This window comes from Pyrus communis, chromosome 16 (assembly GCF_041283825.1).
Source record: "Pyrus communis isolate YQ-2024b chromosome 16, ASM4128382v1, whole genome shotgun sequence".
NCBI lineage: Eukaryota > Viridiplantae > Streptophyta > Magnoliopsida > Rosales > Rosaceae > Pyrus > Pyrus communis.
This window is the reverse complement of record NC_142580.1, coordinates 17,955,213-17,973,554: the sequence shown is the minus strand read 5'-3', so window position 1 is coordinate 17,973,554 and position 18,342 is coordinate 17,955,213. Positions and strand designations below refer to the sequence as shown.

General features: G+C 36.3%; 1 protein-coding gene and 2 pseudogenes across 2 annotated transcripts; 2 read left to right on the top strand and 1 right to left on the bottom strand.

The window, feature by feature from the left end:
- Positions 1–9,938: 9,938 nt before the first annotated feature.
- On the top strand, positions 9,939–11,007 carry LOC137732809 (sugar transport protein 10 pseudogene; annotated as a pseudogene).
- A 705-nt stretch (positions 11,008–11,712) lies between these two features.
- LOC137730601 (thioredoxin X, chloroplastic-like) lies at positions 11,713–13,393 on the bottom strand (annotated as a pseudogene).
- Positions 13,394–14,683: 1,290 nt separating this feature from the next.
- Positions 14,684–18,035, top strand: LOC137732413 (E2F-associated phosphoprotein). 2 transcript variants are annotated; one of them, XM_068471720.2, is made up of 4 exons: positions 14,684–14,839; positions 15,440–15,605; positions 17,575–17,767; positions 17,898–18,035. In XM_068471720.2, the coding sequence occupies exons 1-4, from the start codon at positions 14,782–14,784 to the stop codon at positions 17,913–17,915; spliced, it is 435 nt and encodes a 144-aa protein (XP_068327821.2). In that variant the 5' UTR covers positions 14,684–14,781; the 3' UTR covers positions 17,916–18,035. The 2 variants fall into 2 exon arrangements, with proteins under 2 accessions (XP_068327821.2, XP_068327820.2); XM_068471719.2 differs by having other exon boundaries at positions 17,575–18,035.
- Positions 18,036–18,342: the final 307 nt, after the last annotated feature.

Sequence of the window (18,342 nt, the reverse complement as noted above, 5' to 3'; positions counted from 1 at the left end):
TAAACCTGCACATTTAAGTTATATATTTGAACAAGATTCGTTAGATTTTTTAATGTGCATCGGAGAAATTTCACGAGTTTAGGAGGAGTACGGAGCTAATTCAATCTGGGTTTTAGGTGGTGTAAACTAATTTACAATGGCTTGTGGTTACAGGGGTCATTTTGGGCAAGTTGTAGTGATTCTGGTTGGTACACGAATTCAAAAGTATGAAAGTTGTGTCACTACAGGTTTAGTACTCTTTTCTTTTCTTTTTTCATTTGTAAGTGAGAGATATTAGGTATGGATAATTTGAAATTAATTTATTCTCCAATCTCTTATTGTAAATATATCGTTGTATCAAAACCAAAATAATATGAATGGTTGATTTCAGAATATGATATTTTGACCGAAAATGCTTCTTATGTAAGCAATTCGAAACATACTCTTAGCATTCTATTGACAAAAAAATAAAATATTCCAAGTATATCACTTACAATAAAATGCATTAAACAGATAAGTTTGCCATTCACTCTATTTTCTTTATAAGAAAACAAAATAGAAATTAAATGGAAAATTCAAACTTAGGACTTTCTAATAAACAATCTACTTATATTATTAAACTCTCTTTGGTTGGCAAAGAAAAATGAGATGTGATTTATTGACCGTGGTCTGGGTTTTAAAGATCTTTACGCTTTCAATCTTGCGATGCTTGTAAAGCAAGGGTGAAGGCTACTGCAACAACCAACGTCAATTGCGGCATGACTATTTCAAGCCAAGCATCTTCCTAAAGACAGATTTTTTGTCTAGGTCACAATTTGATCAAACGAATACCCCTCAGTTTGTTTCAAACGGATGATACTTTGATTTGGAATGCAGCAGAGAATGAGAAATTCACAAGAAGAAGTGCATACCATTTAGCGAGGGCGTGTGGGGAGGTAAGTGGTAATGAACCGAGTGGTTCAATGATGATCCTGGAAGTAAAGTTCTTATGAAAAGCATTGTGGCGAGCCCGTGTGCCGAGGAAGGTTAAAATTTTTGTGTGGCGGTGTTGCATAGATGCTCCACCAACCAAGGATAATCTCAGGAAAAGGAAGATGTATGTGGAGACTACCTGTTTGTTTTGTGATGGGAGTACTGAAACAATTGAACATTTGATGCGAGATATGCGAAGCAGGAAGGATCGACAAACGCATATTATTAATAATATCGAAAAAAATAGACTATAACCATTGCAGGAGATTAAAGAAACAAGAAAGCAATGACGAAAGTAGAGAGAGAAAGTTGAGGAAAATATACTGATTGTATTGAATGTATGAAAAATTCAAGAGAATTACAGAGAGTATCAGCTTATATAGCTGCAGTGTCTTAGCTTACATGTTAACAACTATTCTAATTGTCTAAAATAGTTGTAGTACCATATTTCAACAAACCATGTTGAGCTGGCAATCTTAACAAACTATGTTGAGTTGGCATTTGGTCAATGATAGTCAACATGCCCCCTCAATCTTAACTGGGATTTCCCAGCTTAAGATTGTAGCAATGCAGAAGAAATGAGAGACTGTAAACCTTTGGTTAACACATCTATTGTTTGTTCTTCAGTAGGTACATAGAGCACTTCCAAATCACCTTTTTGGACTCGTTCCCTTACAAAGTGATAGTCTGTGTCTAAATGTTTTATCCTTGACTTAAAAATGGGATTAGCACTCAATAATATGGCTGACATATTATCACAATATATGACAGGTGGATAAGGAACATGAAACTTTACATCTTTCAAAATCTGTCTCACCCAAGCAATATTAGCCACAGTGTTGCAAGAGCTTTATACTCTACTTCAGTTGAACTCTTTAAGATTGAGGACTATTTCTTTGATTGCCAAAACACAAGATTGATCCCAATAAATATAATATATCTTGTCACAAATCTTCTAGTGTTCAAGTCAGTAGCCCAGTCTAAATCTGAAAATGCTACCAAGTTGGATTCTGTCTTTGCTGAATACACTATACCACAATTTATTGTTCCTTGAAGATATCTCAGAATCCTCTTCACTGCCCCAAAATGTAAATCGGTTGGTGTTGTCATGAATTGGCAAACTAAATTGACAACAAAAGCAATATTAAGCCTAGCAAAGGTCAGATATTGCAATGATCCTACAATACTCTTGTATATACTTGGATTTGTGAACATTGTCCCTTCTGAGGCAAGTAATTGGTTGTGAGGTTTGCAAGGTGTTGTAGCTAGTTTACAAGAGTCCATGTCTGTTTTATGAATCAAATCCCTAACATACTTTGCTTGATTAACAAAGATATCACCACCTGAAAGTATGTAAGCTTCCCCAAATCTTTCAAGTATAAAATTGTAGCTAGTTCTTCAATGGTTTTCTAAATTTTTATAGAATTGATCCATTGAGAATTATATCATCTACGTATAAAAGTAGTATGATAGTCTCCTCATCTTCTGTCTTCATGAATAAACTGGAATCTAAGAGTGACGCAGAACACCCCATAACTAGATGATAGCTTGTAAATTTCGAATTCCAAGGCCTTGGAGCTTGTTTTAGACCATAAAGTGATTTTAATAATTTGCAAACATGTGTTGGATAAGAACTGTCAACAAATCCCTGAGGTTGCTTCATATATACCTCATTCTGCAAATCTCCATGCAGAAATGCATTTTTTTTGTCTAATTGTCTCAACTCCCAATGATTCATTGTAGCAATAACAAGTATAATCATCAATGTTGTATGTCTTCCTAGTGGCCTGAAAGTTTCAGTGTAATCAACCCCATGTTCTTGAGAGAAACCTTGTGCAACCAATCTGACCTTGTACCTTGAAACAGTACCATCTAGATTCTTTTTCACCTTGTAAACCCACTTACTACCCATAATAGATCTATTTTTAGGAGCTAAAACCAAGGTCCATGTACCTTGAGCTTTAAGTTAGTCATATTCCTCCTGCATTGCACTTTGTCATTGGGGAATTGATACAGTTTTCCTAAAACATGAAGGTTCAGTTGCATCTGTAATCTTTGAGATAAATGAATATACTCCATGAAATGAATCATCATCACTTAATTGTAGTGTTTGAAGCTCAGGAAAAGTTGCTATAGTGTTTGAAGCTTAGGAATAATAGCTAGGTAAGCAGCGTAATGTTTCCTCTCTATTGTACCACTTCTTTGTCTTGTCACCATTGGATGAACTGATGTAATAATTTGATTCTCCATAGATCTTTCAGATAAAGAATGAGATACTGGTGAAATAGGTGGAAGAATTACCTCAAGTTGAGAGCTTTGATGGACAAGAACAAAGGTGATTGAGATGTAGCTTGTGTACCAAAGTGATGGTGATAATAATGGGGACTTTGATTTGCAAAATCAAAATTCACTAAATTCACAGAGTTGCTAGTTGCAGAGACTGATTCATTTTGTTTTGAGAAAACATGACTTGTATATCTCACTTGACTTGTACTACTAAAATATAATGTATATGTTGCTGATTTTTGTGTTTGGCCTATTTGGTTATACTTCAATTAGTTTTGTTTGGACTAGTTAAGTTTTATTGTTCCTTTATTACTGAAAAATATCTTATATGTTCCTAAGATTACTATGAATTTACTTTGTTAAGAAGTTATGCAAGGATAATGGTTATTGGTTTATATGTGATGATGTGGTATTTTTTTTATACAGGATAAGACAACAAAGGTGATACTGTACTAAGGAAAGAGTGATGGTGGGGATCTGTTCACTATACTAATCAATGTTTTCAATAATTCTTTTGCTACAAGGTTGAATAAGTGTGTTGCTTTTCTTGGAAAAAAGGTTCAAGTTTTAGTATGGCATAGAAGGCTGGGACATCCTGCAGAAGATATCTTGGCACTTATGTTGAAGAGTTCACAGATTTCAGTTAGTACAGATTCTTGTCCTTCTCTTTGTGTATCTTGTATTCATGAAAAAATGACTAAACAATATTTCCCTGTAAAGCAAACTAGGGCTACACATTTGTTTAAAAAGATCCATTCTGAAGTATGGGGTCTATCTCCAAAATTGCCAATAGAAGGATATAGATACTACATAAGCTTTGTATATGAATTTTCACGTTTTTTGTGAATTTTTCCAATGAATAGTAAATCAGAGGCATTTCAGATATTTGTCGAGTTTCATGCTTTTGTTTTAAATTAGTTCAATGTGTTTATCAAATGCTTACAGACTAATAGGGGAGGAGAATACATGAGTAAATTGTTTACTAGTTTTCTTAAGAATAAAGGAATTGTTCACATGGTGTCTTGTCCATATACTCCTCAACAGAATGGACTTGTTGAAAGAAAGCATAGACATATAGTTGAGACTGCAATAACTTTGATGTCTGATGCAAATTTGAATTCAACATTCTGGTATCATGCATGCTCACATGTTGCATTTTTAATTAATAGAATGCCATGTAGAACTCTGCAAATGAAGTCATCATATCAAGTTTTGTTTGGTCATACTCCAGAAGTACACCATTGGAGAGTATTTGGACAACTATATATCCATTTTTAAGGCCCTATAATAAGAACAAGTTTTAGTAAAGGTCAGCTCAATGTGTGTTTCTTGGTTATGTAAAGTGGTATAAAGGTGTAGTGTGCTATAATATGCATACAAGGAAGTTGATACTGTCTATACATGTTATACAAGATGAAGAAATATTTCCATATAAATATAGAGTGTCTTCAGTTGCTACAATTCAACAACAGTCTTGTAAAGTTTCTTAGGTTCCAATTATGACTCAGCTGCCTTCCATTGGTTCTACAATCCAAAATATGGAATCATTATCAAACACCGAGAACATATCACAATCTGCAGATTCAAGTTCCACAAGGCAATTCAATCATGATGTGTTAGGACACAATGACATAGTTTCTGCAACATATACATTATATTCAAGTAGTACAAGTTAGGTGAGATCTACAAGTTCTGTTTTCTTAGAACAAAACGAATTAGTCTCTGCAACTAGCAACTCTGTGAATTTAGTGAATTCTGATTCTGCAAATCAAAGTTTTCATCATCATCATCATCGTCACTCTGGTACACAAGCTACATCTCAATCACCTTTGTTCCCTATCCATCTAAGCTCTTCACTTAAGGTAATTCTTCTATCTATTTCACCAGTATCTCATTCTTTATCTGAAAAATCTATGAAGAATCAAATTGTTACATTAGTTCATCCAATGGTGACAAGACTAAGAAATGGTGCAATAGAGATGAAACATTATGCTGCTTCCCTAGGTACTTTTCTGGAGCTTCAAACACTGCAATTAAGTGATGAAGATTCATTTCATTGAGGATATTCATTTATCTTAGAGATTACAGGTGCAACTGAACCTTCATGCTTTAGGAAAACTGCATTAATTCCTCAATGGCAAAGTGCAATGCATGGGGAATATGACTCACTTAGAGCTTAAGGTACATAGACCTTGGTTCTAGCTCCTGAAAATAGATCTATTGTGGGTAGTAAGTAGGTTTACAAGGTGAAAAAGAATCCAGATGGTACTGTTTCAAGGTACAACGCCAGATTGGTTGCACAAGGCTTCTCTCAGGAACATGGGGTTGATTATACTAAGACTTTTAGTCCGGTAGTAATTAAATTTGGAATTTAATTACATTGTATATCCAAACAAGGCTTCATACACTATAATTTGGGTTCTATACCATATTAATAATATGGAAAAAGATAGACTATAACCATTGCAGGAGATTTAAGAAACAAGAAAGCAATGAAGAAAGTAGAGAGAGAAACTTGAGGAAAACATACTGATTGTATTGAATGTATAAAAAATTCAAGAGAATTATAGAGAGTATTAGCTTATTTAGTTGCAGTGTCTTAGCTTACACGCTAACAACTATTCCAACTATCTAAAACAGTTGCAGTACCATATTTTAACAAACCATCCTGAGTTGGCAATCTTAACAATGTCATCACATTTCAACTCTTAACACGCCCCCACACGTGTGGTCGATTTTCATGCCTACACGTGGACAACAAGTGGGTGACGTGTGAGCATATGTGGCCCTTGGGCTTTCACATGAAAGACAACCTATTCTGATACCATATTAACAATATGGAAAAGATAGACTATAACCATAGCAAGAGATTTAAGAAACAAGAAAGCAATGACGAAAGTAGACAGAGAAAGTTGAGGAAAATATACTGATTATATTGAATGTATGAAAAACTCAAGAAAATTACAGAGAGTATCAGCTTATATAGTTGCAGTGTCTTAGCTTACATGCTAACAACTATTTTAACTGTCTAAAACAATTGCAGTACCATATTTCAACAAACCATGTTGAGTTGTCAATCTTAGCAAACTATGCTAAGTTGGCGTTTGGTTAATGATAGTCAACACATATGATTGAATGGGTGGCTGCACTTGCGGGTTCTTTATCCAAATAGTTTTGATCTTGCATTGATGTTAATTTGGAGTTTGTGGACGAAGAGCAACTCCTTACTTTGGCAAGGTAAAGCCCTAAATCCAATGGAGATTAATTGTAAAATGCTAACTTGGTCATAGGAATATCACAAATGGCATGGGATGAGTAAAACATCACTACTACATTTAACAGTTTTCGCGACGAAGGATAATTCGTCGTGTAAAGACAAATTTTGTGCATAAATGTCTAAGCGACGAAGATTTCATTGCGCAAAGGTCATGAAAAATAACAATGTGCAACGAATAATCAAATTTCGTCGCACAAAAGTTAGCGGGACTATGTCATGCAAAAAATAAAGCTACATAAGCCTTTCATCACAAGACAACAAATGGGACGCAAGACCTTTGTTGGGTAAAACTTCACGCAACGAATATTTTCGTCCAGTAAACATTAAAGCAACAATTAACATAAATAAATTGTTAAAATATTGTCGTTATAATTATTGTGACAAAAAGCTTTTGTTGCATTAGGTTTTGTGCAACGAAGTCTCCGTCGCGCAAGGTTCAATTTTTTGTATTTTTTGTATTTTTTTTTTTTTTTGGGTTTTGGTTACATATTTTATTTTAAATAATTTTTATTTTTTAATTAAATTGTAACTATAATAAATAGAGTAAAAAAAATAATGTATTTATATAGTCAAAGAGAAATGTATGTACAAATCGAAAGTTTTATTTTTATTTATTTTTATTTTTTATTAACAAGCGATATTATCTACGCAGAGAGGGGTATGCTTAGCCTCACAATGGGCTAGCAATAATGTGATTCAAATTTGCCTTTTTTTGGCGATAATCAAATCCAAGACCTCTCACTTACAAGTGAAGAGGAATACCACTAGATCGTAGCACTAGGTGGCTACAAATCAAATATTTTAAACCAAGAAAAAGGAAGTGATAATCTATTTGGTCATTAAATAAGGTGGGCTATGGAAGCGGGCTATGGATCAGGCTGTCGGGCAGGGTGCTGGACGAACTCGAAGGTCGACGGGTCCTAGGATTGCTGCGGGTGGATGGGCTGCGTGGTCAACAAGTCTTAGGGCTGCTCCGGGTGGATGGGCTCGGAAGCAAAAGGGCCAACAACGATTGGTGGGAGATAGATGCCTAACGAGCTGAGGGCCTCAACGATAAGCGTGAGCTTACTACTCAGGTTGGCCACCTTATGCGTTAAAGCCATGATTTAGCCTTATGGCTGCGGCGATGATGAAGCCCTAGTGGCGTGTTGACGAGCATGGCCCATCCTCCGACAATACTTCCTTGGCCTCCGTCTGAGGGCCTGATTTAAGGTCTCAGTCAGGATTTGAAACCCTGTATCCTCAGGCGGATCCATGGATTCGATCGAAGTGTTCGGGGAAGGCTGGGAGGCAGACTCCTAAAGCACGGACGAATTCTTCTCCACCATCGTCGCCTATGACAATAAGACTCAGATTAGTAATAATTAATATTAAATTAAATGTTATAATACTTGGAAGCGTAAGATACTAATTTAAAATTAACTTTTACTTACGTCCAGCTGCTTGGCGAGCTCATCCATTGGGTGAACATAAATGTCCTTAAATGCATCTTTCTCGGGGAATTCTGAACCCCCTAAAAAAAAAAAAAAAAAAAAACAATGTTAGTGCGGAAAAAAAAAATTATTTGTCAGAAATTGGAAGTGTCAATATTAAACACTTTATTACTTGCTGTCGCGCCTCCATCCTATAGGAGAATGGCCTCAAACCAGAATGGTGGAGAATAGTCTTCTTATCTCGGTTGATTGTCCGTCTTCGCCTTCTTCTGTTAACATAAAATGAACATATTAGTATAATATTTAAAGAAAATAAAACAAGAATTAACCAAAATTAATAATAATTTTTAAAACTTATAAATAATTAAGTAATAAATATATACATACGTACCAGACATGCAAGCTCTTGAAAATGGACGCAGAGCCATGCTCAATCGTCCACCCAGTCCTCCAACTTTAACGGGCAACCTTCCTCGAGAGCGACCTCCAGACCATCAAACAACTCAAAATGTTTATGGAGGTCACTATTCCACTACTTGTACCAATCTGAGATTAACCTAATCAGGTAGTTGTCCATTGACTTGTTTATGTCGTCGACATTGTAGTTTGTCTACAATTTAGCAAGTATTAAATTCAAATAATTAAAAAAATATTAAATTAAAAATAAAGTTAAATGTGGAAAACATTTTCTATCTAAGTGAGAGTTGTGAACTAAGCAGTCTAGGCTGGTGCCTATGAGAGTCTAGACAAGCGCCTAGGGAGAGAGTTTAGGACACTGGTTTATACAAGTGTAGACAATGAGAAGTAAGAACTACAATGACAATGAGAGTTTTTTCAGTGTGTTGGGAACATGGCCCGGTAGATTAAGTGTCATAATTCAAGAGGTTGGATAATTGAAAAAAAAAAATTCCAACCACTTGTATTATGATGAGTTGAAAAGTTCCCATTAGCAAGTGGAAGAAAGAGGCAAGTAAGGCTGCACACCAGGGCTCAACATCACAGTTGGATGTGCCAGACTCGACATCAAAATTAAGTACGATTACGTATTTTGTTAAAATATATAAATTAAAAAATAAAACCAAATTTATAGTACTGCTTTTCATATACTACATGTCTGTTAGAGATTTTTCAGTGTGTCGGGAACATGGCTTAGTACACTAAGTGTCATTATACAAGTGTTTCGATACTTGAAAAAAAAGTTTCCAACCACTTTTACTATGACACTTGGACAGGGCTGTATTTCTGAGACACTAGAAATTTTCTCACTAGCAAAGGGAAGAAAGAGGTGAGCAAGACTACATGCTAGGGCTCCATATCACAGTTGGATGTGCTGGACTCGTCATCAAAATTAAGTTCGATTAATTATGTCGTTAAGATATACAAATTAAAAAATAAATTCAAATTTACAGTATGGCTTTTCATATGCTACATGTATGTGAGAGATTTTTCAGGGTGTCAGGACTTGTTATACAGGTGGTTCGATACTTGAAAAAGAAAAATTTCCAACCACTTTTATTATGACACTTGATGTACCGGACAGTGTTCTTAACACATTGAAAAAGTTTTGCATGCCTGTTAAACTGTGTTGAGTTTTGATCCATATCCATTCACATATAACAATCATCACACATTGCCAAATTTAGAGCTCTAGACAGCAAGATTAATGGTGTAATACCAAGAACTAGTATTATCTCAACCTAACCGAAACAAGAACTTTGCTATCATCCTCTCGTCCTAACATGTCCAACTATTCATGCCTAAATATGGCAGAACTAGCAAGGAGGTAAGGAGTTGTAGAAACTAGAAAATAAGATTAGGTCTAAGTTGTTGAAACTCTAGCCTGGTTTTGTTGCACCTTCGAACCTTTATAAACTTCAAACATTTTCGGATTTGAGATACAAGTCAGCAACAAAGATCAAAAGATTTTTGAGATATTGGTTTAATATATTCAAAGTACAAAGAGCTGTAAGACTCCTAAACTTTGTAGAACGATGGCTGGAAGAGCATATGTTGGCGGTGGAGGAGGAAGGAGCTATGAAGGAGGTGTCACCATCTTTGTGCTTTTCACTTGTGTGGCGGCTGCCATGGGTGGTCTCTTCTTCGGATATGATCTCGGGATCTCAGGTAATTAAATCTATAATTGTCTCTATGTTTAAAAGAATTGAGGTCATCAAGAGAAACAAGTACTGATCGGTTTTTGAATTATCGTGCATATATGCAGGGGGAGTGACTTTAATGGAGTCGTTATTGAGCAAGTTCTTCCCATCTGTGTTCCACAAAATGAAGAATGAGACTGCTATTTGTAGCTAACTAGTTCAAAATTCTCGTCATGATTTGCAGTTTGTTCCCATTTATCTAGCGAAAATGGCTCCAACAAAGATTAGAGGAGCATTGAACATAAGGTTCCAAATGGCCATCACCATTAGTATTCTAGTGGCAGGTCTTGTCAACTTCGGCACAGCCAAGATCAAGGGCGGATATGGCTGGAGAGTCTCTCTTGCTCTTGCAGCCGTCCCTTCCTTGATGATGAGTCTCGCAGCAATCTTTCTTCCCGACACTCCAAATTCCATCCTAGAAAGAGGTAACCCTGACAAGGCCAGGAAAATGCTGAAAAAAATCCGTGGCACCGACAACGTTGATGAGGAGTTCCAAGACCTTCTTGACGCTACTGATGCTGCCCAAAAAGTGGAAAACCAGTGGACCGACATCACAAAGCCGAGATATAGGCCTCAACTTGTCATTTGCATTATCCTTCCATTCTTCCAGCAGCTCACCAGGATCAATGTGATCATGTTTTATGCACCAGTTCTTTTCATGACTTTGGGGTTTGGAGACGAAGCATCCCTAATGTCCGCGGTCATCACCGGCGGTGTTAACATGGTTACTACCTTTGTGTCCATTCTCGCAGTCGATAAGTTCGGAAGAAGGGTGTTGTTCCTTCAAGGTGGTGTGCAGATGCTCCTGTGCCAGGTACTTAAACACGATCAATTTAATAAAAACAATTGTTTGCCTGCTTTAATTTGTAAAGGACATTACCAAACTTACACACATGCATTGTAGGTTACTGTTGGAGTGATGATAGACATGAAGTTTGGGCTCAGTGGAGTCGGATCCTTTACAAAAACTGAAGCTAATTGGATCTTGTTCTCGATCTGTGCATATGTAGCAACATTTGCATGGTCTTGGGGCCCATTGGGGTGGTTGGTGCCGAGTGAAATTTGCCCTCTGGATATCTGATCAGCCGGACAAGCCATCAACGTCTCGGTGAACATGTTGTTCACTTTTATCATTGGTTAAGTCTTCCTTAGCATGCTTTGCCACTTAAAGTTTGGTTTCTTCTTCTTCGTTGGCGGTTTTGTGATCATTATGACCATCTTCATCGCCTTCTTCTTGCCCGAGACGAAGAATGTTCCGATTGAAGAGATGAATAGAGTTTGGAAAGCTCACTAGTTCTGGGGCAAGTACATCCCTGATGAGGCTGTCAATTATGGTAGGCAAGACAAAGTTGTAGTTTGATAGAGCAAATCACAGTTGGATTTGTAAATAATCCAAGCATATGGGTTCTGATATAACAATGAAAAGTCGACAAGGGAAAGAAACCAATCTCGATAGAGAGACAATTAGGGGATCGGGGGATGATATTTGTGAATCACTTTGTTTTATCGTACTCATTTTCGAGTTGTAATCAATAAGAATACACGATTCTTCCTTCTCAAACACAAATTATACGTGCATGTAGATCAAATACAATCAATAATCATCAACTTTGCAACTAATATACCGCCTTTTTTACGTTCATGTGTTTTAAGAAACATAGTCTGGATTTGGAGTAATCTTCCATATAATCACCCATCTAGGTGGAGAAGAAAAGAAGCGAACAGAGAATAATTTTCGAAATTTACAGCTCACTTTATACAATTGAATGCAAGTACAATACACTTAAGAAACTAAAAAGAAAATGAGGAAAGGATTACTCATATTACACACAACCTGATGGAATTTGGCATCTCTGCAAATTCAAATGGAAGTGGAACTATGCAACTGGCATTGACTCCAAAAACGCATCCACATACTCTTGAAGCTTCGTTTTGGTAATTGCGCCTTCTCTCTGACTTTCTGGAACTTCCTTTCCGTTTATGAAGAGAATCAAAGCCGACAACCCATAAACTTTATATTCTTCAATCAGTTTTGGGTTTGCATCATGATCTATCTTAACAACAGTTAACCTGTCTTTGTATTCTTGAGTGCAACATATAAACTAATACTTCAGATAATTTCTTTTAGTTTGGACAACAATCAAAGGCACATTGATATCCAAATCTTGAAAGATACAACTTGTCCTCCCTATCTCTTTATGACATTTCCAAACGTTGTTCCAAAATGACCGTACATATCAAAGACAATGACATCTCTTCTGACTTTCTTTTCTGACAAGAAATCAAACATTGTATATGGAAGTCAGACTACTAGGGTCTTATTGGTCAAAGACTTAAGGGGCATCCAGTTACCAAAAGTGCTTCTAGCAGGGTTTGGCACAGAATAACTAAAAGTGCTTCTAGATTCTAAAAGCGAGAGTATTGGGGTGTTTTTGAGCAAACTTAAAGGGCATCCAGTAACACAAAGTGCTTCTAGCAGTGTTTAGCATAGAATAACTAAAACTGCTTCTAGATTCTAAAAGCACTCTCGGTGCTTTTTGGAGTCTTCACAAATCACTTCTAATTGCTTTTTCAGGAAGCACTTGGATTTTTAATGAAACTTTGCTGTGCTTCTAATAGAAAAAGCGCATATGAGCATAAGTGTTTTTTCTGCTCACTTTTAACAGTGCAGAGGACCGACCTATAACCTCCCGTTTAAACATTATTTCAAACAGTAATCAAATTGTCAAACTTCAAGATCAAGTCTAAATCCTATAAAACTAATGGGAAATCGAAAGGCTCCCAAATCAGATAGAGAGGGGAGAGAGAGAGGAACCTGAGCGAGCCATTCCATTGCAGGCAAGATTAAGCGGCAAGGGCCACACCAACTGGCAACGAACTCGATAAGAACCAGACGGTCCGAGTTAAGAATAGAATCCCGGAACTAGGTCTCGTTAATTTCCCGAATACCAGCACTCGAAGCAATTGAAAACTTGGGAACCGTATGAACCATACGAGAAGAAGAAGAATTGCGAAGGCCCGCTTGTCTTATTTGGCTTCCAGAACTGCAGGAGAATGAGGAGAAGAGCTTTGGAGCGGTGGGCGAAGAGTAAGAGCTTGAAGTAGCTGTACGGACCAGAGGAAGTACGAGCTTGGAGACGACGTTGGCGTCCATGTTTTTTATCTTCAAATGAGGAGAAAGGAGGAGGGCGGAGGGGAAAGAAAGGAGCTGGTTTTGAGTGAAGGGGGAAAACAGTGTTTGTATCACACTTGGCATAGGACGTTTTTGGCCACGAAACGATAACCAAATGTTGTCATGCCATCCACTGTGCAAGTGGAAAGGAGGGGAGGCAGTTTATGTGCTAGATTTTATCATCTACCTCCCTTTTCACTTTCACATCTTTTCAATTTAAAAGGGGTTTTAGTTTTCAAGGGCTTCTCCTTTGTGAGGACAATTTTAAATTTCGCTAGTCGAATCATGTGGTTGTGTCTAGTCACACACATAGAATTGAGGCTCCTCAATCAGCTCTACTTTGTGACAAAAATTGTTGTTTGATGGACATCAAACTAGTCAACACAAATTGTAATAAGTTGTTGTTGGTTCTATTTTTACAATTAGAAAGTGAAATGGTTTAGAAATCAAACTGAACTTTCAATTGTGGTTTTGGTTAAGGATGGGCGTGGTTCAGCTTGATTCGGTTTGATACCAAAAATATTATCAAACTAACTACCATTTAACATTTCGGTTTGGCTTTTGACCAATACCACTATTGAAACTAAACCAAACCAAATCATTGATAATCAGTTTGAGTTGGTTGGTTTAAGCCCCAGTCCAACACATCAATAAAAGAAAAGTCCAACATTTCAAAAGTTTTAATCTTTTAAACATCCACACATCCTTCACATTCCAATTTGATCAAAACATTTTTCGGAACTAATAAGAAAATTTATCAAATCAAATAAAACTATGTTTCAATTAAAAAAAAAAAAAAAAATCTCATACTACCAAACAATTTATTAGTTACAACCTCACATAAGCATAAAATACATACAAATCTCTAACTGTTGTATCCATTAATCTTATATTATTTTGAGACTTAAAATACATATGAATCTCCAAACAACTTATAATATGTTGATACTTGAATACATTGTCGGTTTAATTCGATTATATCATTTTTAAAAATATCAAAATAAAATCGATTCAGTTTGATTTTTGCTTTGTTTGACTTCTTTTAGTCAAAATCAAACCAAACCGACTAATACGATTCAGATCGATCTGTTTGGTCTGTTTGATGCCCAATTGCCCATGCCAAGTATTGGTCCTCCGCCGCTCGTTAAGAGTGTTAAAGATTTGTAAAATGATATGGTTTTGTGCTAACTTATTTGGGAAGTGACTTGTGCAAAGCTTTTGTCTTCATATAACACCCATAATAATTACTTTTATGTCATTTGAATCGAATTAGGCAAAGGGATTCATTCAAGTGGAACAGAAGGATTACATTAATAATAATGGGCCAAGACAAACAAAAAGAGGCAACTCCTTCCAGAATCCAGCCGAGCCCAGCCGAGCCCAGATAATGCTGGGTGGGCTCATCAAAATATCAGCAACCCAAATACAACCGCCATAAATAAAACTAAACAAATTAAAACAAAGCAAAGGGGAAAGAGGCGAGACAGAGTCTTAAACCCTGGAGAGATGGAGATGGACAAGATGACAGACCACATGGCCTCCCCATCCAATTCTCAGAAAACTGGTATTTTTCTCCTCCTAACTGCTTGCTTTTCCAGACCCAGAATTTTTTTTCTTTCTATTTTCTTGGTTTTTATTTATTTATTTTTTTAATTTGGGTTATTATTTCATGATTGCATATTCTTTTGATCGACTTTGAGGATTGTCATGTGATTTTTTTCTGTTAAAATTTAGTAAAATTTTTTTGTTAGTGCCAAGGTAGATTACAAAGCAAATTTTGAAGAAAATGATTTTTTTTTTTTTTTTTTTAACTTGATAATTAGCAGAGTCCTGGGGATGTTTTAATAGATATTGTTCATGATGTGTTGAATGTAATGCATTGAGTTTGATATTGAATCAATGAATTTTATGAGATTGGTCTTACTTGTATATTCGACATATGCAATGAAACTATGCATCAAATTAAATGAATGATGTGTTGTGATAAGCTCGAAAACTTCCCAAACGGGTTTGTAATCTTGCAATTCAAATTATTCTTTTAGTTGTGCATTGCCTTTAACCTCAGCTAACTGCTGTTTTATAGAATTGGAATCAGTGTAAGCGTAATAAGTCAAACCTTTAAAGTTGTTCATTTAACTGATGTTGATATGTTGTGTATTTTCAGTTTCTGATGATGATGAAATTGACTACTCCGTCAAACCAGAGTTCTATGATTCAGATATTGATTACAAGGATGAGTTATGGGTTCAAAAGAAAAGGAAAGGTGGCACTTCTGATGCTGTGCTTAGTTGTCCATCTTGTTTCACCACGCTCTGCCTTGACTGTCAAAGGTATACACGCTACATGAATGTCCGTACTTTTTTTTTTCTTTTTTTTTTTTTTTTTACAAGATTGTTGCGGAATGATTGGTAGTAGCATTCTTTTCTATCTATGAAAATATCTTTATGGCATGCCATTTCCTTTTCTTGCTGTTATAGTTATAGGGAGGATCGATCGCTCTATCTATTTTACTCTTTAAATCTCTTTGTGTGGGTCTGAGTTTAGCATTGGTTGGAGCTCGGAGTTTTCTTTTTACAGCAGCATTCTCAATCTTGTTTGGGTGTTTTAGGCTATAAAAGCACTTGACATACGCAATATTAGGATCCCAGGCAAATTATGATTTAGGTCGACATTTGAAAAAGTGGACACTAAGACCATCTCCAATGGTTGGGCTAAAAGCCAAATATTTTAGCCCGAAAAATTTAGCTTTTAGCCCAGAAACAGCTTTTCTGCTCCAACCGTTCTAGTCTAAAATTTTAGCCCGGGATTATTAAAGAATGAACTTAGGCTATTTTTTTTGTTAAATTAAATTTAAAAAAATAAATAAATATGTAGACTATCGTAAATTAATTTTATGAACATTTTAATCTAAAAAAAATTTAAATTCCGATAAATATTGGGTGGAGTCCACTCCGATTTCTGGGCTAAACTTTGGGGGGAATTTGACCTTGGTTTAGCATTTAGCATTTAGCCCAAATTTTCCCCTTGGGTTGGAGTGGGTTTGGGGGGAAATTTTGGGGGGTAATTTAGCTTTTAGCCCATCATTGGAGTTGGTCTAAGAGTGGGAAAGTATTAGGGATATAATTTGCACTCTTTTTAGATTACCAAAGGAGAAGGGAAACAAAAAGAAACTTGAACTCGCTCCCGCACTTCTGATTAGTTTGAACTTTGATCATGGGAAGGAACTTTCATGGTCAATTGTATTGCCAATCAGCAGAAGCCATGAAGATGGTGTAGTTTCACAGCTTAATTGGCTGTATTCTGTCCAGTCTAGCCACATTTTCTTAACCTGTCCAGTCAAGGTTTTGTTAGTCGGATTTGAACTATTTAGATAACTTGTTGAAGTCTCGCGGTTTAAAGGATGGAATTTTAACAGAAACTAAGTTCTTCAATCTCTTTGAGAAAATTTGACACCTTGTACATTGTCAGACATAAACTGTTCTTGATTCCATTGTTAGTAGCCTCCTGCTTTCAAGGGATTAGAAAAGTTCCAAGTCTTATGAAGATTAGTGACAAATTGCAAGTATTACATTGTTTTACACTGTTATTAGGATGATTGAGGTTTGCTGCTTTAAAAGAATTATTATTTGTAGAATTGTTCTTTCTACCATTGAAGAGTAAATCAGAATAACCTAATAAGAAGACAGCAGAGAAACGAAACCGAGGTTTGAACAAAGGGTTTTCTCCCATCAAGCGTATCTGATGCAAGGTTTTATTCATAAGGATGATTTTATAACTGTGTCTGCGTTGATATAATTTGTAAATGAAGCAAATACAGCCAAGGCATGAAACTAGATGGCCGAAACTGTGCAGACATAGTCACTGCTAATTTTGTGATATTGATTAAATCTAACTTGGGAAGAAGGGGGAGGGGGTTGCGCACTAACTGATACCTTACGGGTTGGGGTGCATTTTAAATCAGCACAACTTTTATAGCCAAGCTAATAAGCGTACATACTCGTATTTGTTCATAGTGGGGATATGGTAGCTTAACATGCTTTCTGAGATAAACCAAGAAGTGTTGTTCCAAGTGATTGATAAAGTTTTTGGTATCTTTTTTAAGAGATGATTTTTTCCATCTAATTAGTGTCTCATCGTCTTGTTTCTTTAGAATTAGACTTAAGTAGTGGTTTTACAAGAATATAGTAAGTCTTTTAAGAGTGGTAGAATGTAGTGGTTTTGGCTGGCAGTGGTTAGATTACTTTTGGTGGATTTGGCGGTACTTCTTGAGGTGGCTTATTTGAGCTCGATTTCTTGCAGGCATGAAAAATATGTGACCCAGTACAGAGCAATTTTTGTTGAGAACTGCAAGATTGGAAGTGATCAAATAGTGCATCAAAAAGAAGCAAGACCTAGAAGGGGCAAAAGAGGGAGAGAATCTTCGGAGCATGAAGCAACTCCTGCAGGTAACCAGACCGTCAAGCAAGTTTGCTGCTTAGTTTGCTCAACTGAGGTAGGTGTAATCGACGCTGATGAAGTTTATCATTTCTTCAATGTTCTTCCAAGCGAGTCTTGACCTGCCAAGTTTCATTAATCCTGTAATATAAGCTTTGATCTTCTTTTCCGGTTACATTGGAGCTTAGAAGGGATCGAATGCTTGACCTATACCCATCTTAATGTGCTCCCCACCGCTTTCGAACTTGAGCTAACCCTGCGAGCTTATGCTGTGTATGTTTTCAACCAAACAAATAGACAAATAAAGCTGCTACTATTTACAAGTCTTTTTATTTCCATGGTGAGCTTTGCTCTCAAATGACAATACGCATTTGGATTTTCACTCTCTTTTTTCCTTCTCTTTATTTTAATCATTGATTTTCGTTTGAGCTGGTTCATCCCACGGCCAGAAAGAAATAGAGGAGTTCATTATGTGATTCTCACAAAACTCCTTCGGGTTTCGATGTGGTTCATCCCTCAGGTAACGTTCTGTTGACATGTTAAAACTCAGGCAAAATCTTTATATGTTTTCCTAGATAACATATTTTTTTACAAAATCTTTTCATGTTTTGTGCAAGTAGGACTCGCAGTAGA